Source organism: Tupaia chinensis, unplaced genomic scaffold, assembly GCF_000334495.1.
Source record: "Tupaia chinensis unplaced genomic scaffold, TupChi_1.0 Scaffold000486_1, whole genome shotgun sequence".
NCBI classification, from domain to species: domain Eukaryota; kingdom Metazoa; phylum Chordata; class Mammalia; order Scandentia; family Tupaiidae; genus Tupaia; species Tupaia belangeri.
This window is the reverse complement of record NW_006159998.1, coordinates 773,513-778,554: the sequence shown is the minus strand read 5'-3', so window position 1 is coordinate 778,554 and position 5,042 is coordinate 773,513. Positions and strand designations below refer to the sequence as shown.

At 33.8% G+C, this 5,042-nt stretch overlaps 1 protein-coding gene across 1 annotated transcript; it reads right to left on the bottom strand.

Moving 5' to 3' along the window:
• Positions 1 to 762: 762 nt before the first annotated feature.
• On the bottom strand, positions 763 to 1,695 carry LOC102499500 (olfactory receptor 5W2). Its single transcript, XM_006156266.1, has one exon. It carries the CDS (start codon positions 1,693 to 1,695, stop codon positions 763 to 765), a length of 933 nt encoding a protein of 310 aa, XP_006156328.1.
• Positions 1,696 to 5,042: the final 3,347 nt, after the last annotated feature.

Genomic DNA, 5,042 nt, shown 5'->3' with positions numbered 1-5,042 from the left:
CTTTATAACCTAACCTGATTGTACTTTCTACTTTTAAAAAGGAAAATTCTGTTTTCTTTTAATATATTATCTGTGCTAAAGAGATGTACAATGGTTGAATGCAAATAAAGGATTCTAAAATAAAAATAAATAAACAATAATAAATTTGTAAGTGTTGTCTGAACAGAAAACAAGTTACATCAAATGAAAACTTGGATCTTCTTAAAATAATTTAGCATAGTTTAAATAAGATGTTTTCCTGTAATTTAATTCTTTGAAAGAAAATGTCTTTAAAAATAAAAATAAAACAATGCATTACAGATTTTAAAAAATAGCATGAACCAGTCTACCTTAAGATTGCTCTAACTGCAGAACTTCCACATAGAAAAGTTTCCATTCCTTAACTTGTGTTTTTGTTTTTGTTTTTAAATTTTATATATATACACATTGGATATATAAACTTGGCTCTGGATTTACAGTTCAGTAAATAGTAGTATATTAAAATAATGCTGGAGTAAAAGAATGAACACATAAAAAAATTGGCAAAATTAAAAACATTGAGAAAGTTTTCCAAAAACAGAGAGCACTATATACAAATACAAGACACATTGGGAAGCATGATATGTCTGGGAACTACATTTTCTTACAATTGGCCTTTAGTGTGAATACTTATTTTAATTAATTAAAGTATTTTCTACAAGTTTGTATTTCATGTACCATACTAAATAATTTTATGGTGACATTCACTGCATGTGTACATGTGTGTACATATAATATAAATATTTAAAACCATTTTTTATTTTTCAGTTTTTCCAAGGCCTCTTTCACATCCTTGTTACGTAGACTGTATATCAGAGGGTTCAACATGGGGATCACAAGGGTGTAAAATAATGAGGCCATTTTATCTTGATCGAGGGAGTAGGAAGAACTGGGTCGGAAATACATGAAGAGCATAGTGCCCTGGAAAATTGCAACAGCAGTTAAATGGGAGGTACAGGTGGAAAAAGCTTTGAATCTCCCTTTAGTAGAATTTATCTTTATCACTGCTAAAATAATATAACAATAAGAGATGAGAACTCCCAAAATGGAACACAGTTCAATGAAACCAAAAAAGATGAAAAGTACCAGCTCATTGACAAATGTATCAGAACAGGAAAGGAGGTAAAGAGGAGGCAAATCACAAAAGAAATGATTAATCTCGTTGGACCCACAGAAACATAAGCGAAAGGCTAATGTCGTATGTATCAAAGAATCTGTCATTCCCATCAGGTAAGCCATACCCATGAGCACTGAGCACACCCTAGTAGACATGTTGACTGTGTAGAGCAAAGGGTTGCTGATGGCCTTGTACCGATCAAAGGCCATCACAGCCAGCAATAAACACTCAGAATCTGCAAAGGTACAGAAGATCAAAAACTGTAGAGCACAGCCAATGAATGAAATTGATTTGTTCTCAGCCAGTAGATCTACCAGCACCTTAGGTCCAATTGCAGTGGAATAGCAGAGGTCACAGAAAGACAGGTGACTGAGGAAGAAGTACATTGGTGTGTGCAGCTGGGTATCCATTCTAATTAGGAAGATCATTCCAAGATTAGCCAAGAGATTAATGAGATAAACAACTGAAAATGCAATGGATAGGGTCAGTTTCATTCCAGGCCTACTGGTAATTCCCAGGAGAACAAATTCAGTTAATGAGGAACAATTTCTGCCATCCATCCCTTTTCAATCTTGATAAAACTTTCTGTTAAAGAAAATGATTAATGCAATTTTAACTATTTTAGACACACATACTGCATTTGTAAGGCAAAACATAGTATATTTCTTAATTGTCTTTTTTATCCTAAGCAAAAAAAAAGCCATATATTGTTATTTAAAGAAGTATTGTTACTTATTTGACATGAATAGAAAATATCTTGGATAGCAAATTGAGAAGCTATTATCTAAATTTAGTTGACATTCAAAAATAATGTGACTTTCTGCAAGTTCTTTAAATCCTCTGGACTTTGACTTCCTTATTCTTTTCTTCTCTTCCTATCCCTTTCTTTCTTTCTTTCTTTCTCAATTTATTTCTTCCATGAGTGGAAAAATCAGAAAGAGAGAGGAAGAAATACATGACTCCCAAAAGGGTCTTGACACCACGATCCACCCTAAACCTCAGCCAGCCCAGGATCATGTGCACACGTATGTCCAGCATACTCAGAGAGGTGTTCAGAAGTGAATCTGATAATTACCAGCATTGCAGGTTATCACATTTTACTGCTGCTCCAACTGGCCCCTACCTTCTATTTTCAATGAATAGATCTAGATGATCTTAAGTCTCTTTTCATAGTAAGGGCAATATGGAAAAAACATGATGCTAGAGAGACCAGGTTGTAATATACAGGGTTAAGCATTTGCTATGCTTGAAAACTTTCACATAAACACAAAAAATATTCCAATTTTTATGTTCTTCAAATATTATAAAGGGCTTGGCCCAGCTGTGACGGGAGTGTTAGGGTGCCCCTCTGCAGCACTAGAGCCACATGGAAGACCATGGTTGTAATCCTGGGTTGGCCTGAAACACTCTGGGCAGGCATGCGCTGGTGATCCTGGCTGGCCAGAAGGTTGAGGGGGAGACTGCCGTGTAACAAGATCCACTCAAGAGTGCCTGTTTCTCTCTCTCATGAAAGATAAAATAAATATTCTTCATTAAAAATCATGATTGGCTTATAAGACATTTGTATTAGTTATAGAAACAATAAGTAAATCATCGGAAAGTAATCATGAAAATTCCAGTGTGCTGTTCTTGGCTGTCTGTAGTATTGGTGAAACATGAAATAAGTAGTATTGACCTATTAATGTAACACAACTGCCACAAGACCCATTACGTATCTGTAGGAGTGATCTGGTGCCAAGGAAGTGTTAAAGATGAAACACAATAACTTAGCAAATATGTTTTATGAGATTTGAAATGATTTTCATATTTAAAGAATGAAAATTAATAACAATAAACAGATACACATAGGCTTATTTTACATGTGTATGTGTGTATTGTGTATTTACATGTATGTATGAATCCTTGTTAAGATATGAAAATTGGAATGTAGGTGATGAATATTTTGCGGGGGTTAAGTTAATATGGAATGTGACTCACAGAGAGCTGAATTTTAACTACATTATTTCTAATGTTGTATCTCTTTTTTTATTAAAAGAAAGAGAAAATTATATACACATTTGCAAATGATAAAAGCAATATATGTTTTCTTCTGAACCAAGATTAAAATTCATTAAAATAATTAATTAAAATTTTCTGATATAAATACCAATAAGTTTATTCAGATACTTTAAATTCTGAGGAGAAAAATATCACTTTTAGTGCCTAGATTAGAGAATTTATTGAACTAAGTAAGTTGGAACAGATGATTACTTTGAAAACATCTCATATTCTTTTCCAAAACAATGTTTGTTTTTTTTTTCCACATTGTAACTTTAAATTTGGAAACCCAGACACATACCTGAGAAGAGCAGGTCTTTGGTGACTAAATACTAGGCAGGTAGTATTTTATTTCACCAAGTGGACTTAAATCTCTGAAGTTCCTTCCCTCAGGTTATGCAATCAACCATAGTTAATTATATGTCTGGTTTTGTCATTTCTTCTGAGAATACATCAACAACTTTGGGTAATTTGAAACAATTATCCATTATTGTCACCAAATTGATCTATTTCAGGATGAAACAGCAAACTAATTGTATAAAATATATCTATACCTATCTCTATCTCTCATCTATATAAAGAGATATAAATGTATCTATATATAAATATTATACTATAAATCATTACCTATATCAGGGATCCCCCAACTCCAGAGTGCAGACTAGAGCCAGTTCATCCCCTATTGGATACTCTACCTCCGCTATGCCTCAGTAGGCAGGTGACAGGTGAGTGAGCAAGCCTTTGTGTGTGTTTGCAGCTGCTCTCCATCACTTATACTGCTGCCTGGCTCTCTCTCCAGTCCAATCAGCAGCCATATTGGATTCACATGGGAGTATGAACCCTATTTTGATGTGACTGTTTCATTGCATATTGCAATGTAGTAGTGGTGGAAATAGGGTGCATGGTGTGCTCTTGGATCATGGTAGTACCAACATTCCACTCCACCCTGTCCATGGAGGGACTGCCTTCCATGAGGCTAGTCCTTGGTGTGAGGAAAATTCAGAACCATTGGCCTATATTACCCTTCTCTAATTAAAGAGAAAATCTAATTAAATTCAGAAATTGCCTCCTGCCACTTAATCATTTCCAGGGATTTTCTGTTCATTTTTTTTCTTCCATTCTTGAAACATTCTCTTTTACCAACTTATTAAAATATTGCTGCCTTACAATAATTATTTTTATTGAGATATAATTCAAATACTATAAAACCTATTCTTTAAAAGTCTAAATATTTTTGTTATAGTAAATTCACAAGGTTGACTAGCCTTTACTACTATCTACTTCCAGAACATTTTTTTATCATCTCAGTAAGAAACACATCCCCAGTTGCAGTTATTCCCTTCCTCCCTTCTCCTCAGGACCTGGCAAACTCTAATCTGTTTTCTGACTTTGTATCCCTATTCTGGACATCAACTGTAAACTGAATTATATACTACTTGGCTTTTGTGTATGTTTTCTTTCTCTTAGCATAGTGTTTGAAAGGTTCATCCACGTTGTAACAAATGTCAGAATTTTTTCCTTTTTGTGGCTAAATAATATTTTATTTGATGTATTTAACACATTTTGCTTCTCCAGTTGTCAGTTATTAGACATTTAGGTTGTTTCTACTTTTAGGCTACTATGATTAATAATGCTGTGAACATTCATGTCATAGAAAGTTTAAAGTCTACTTTCTTCAGCAAACATTACCATAGGCTCAAACCCCAATAGCATGTCTTTCATCCATTTTTAATTGATTGTATGATTATGTTCTATTATCTATACTCAGTACACTAATTTCTAAATAATGTTTATTCTGATCACCTAAGAATTTCCCTTTTACATTTAAGCTCCAGAAATAACATTTGGAGGGACCAGCAGTTAGCGTAAT

Excerpts from the sequence above, each read along its gene's own strand:
- LOC102499500 (XM_006156266.1), bottom strand. The coding sequence starts at position 1,695 with ATGGATGGCAGAAATTGTTCCTCATTAACTGAATTTGTTCTCCTGGGA.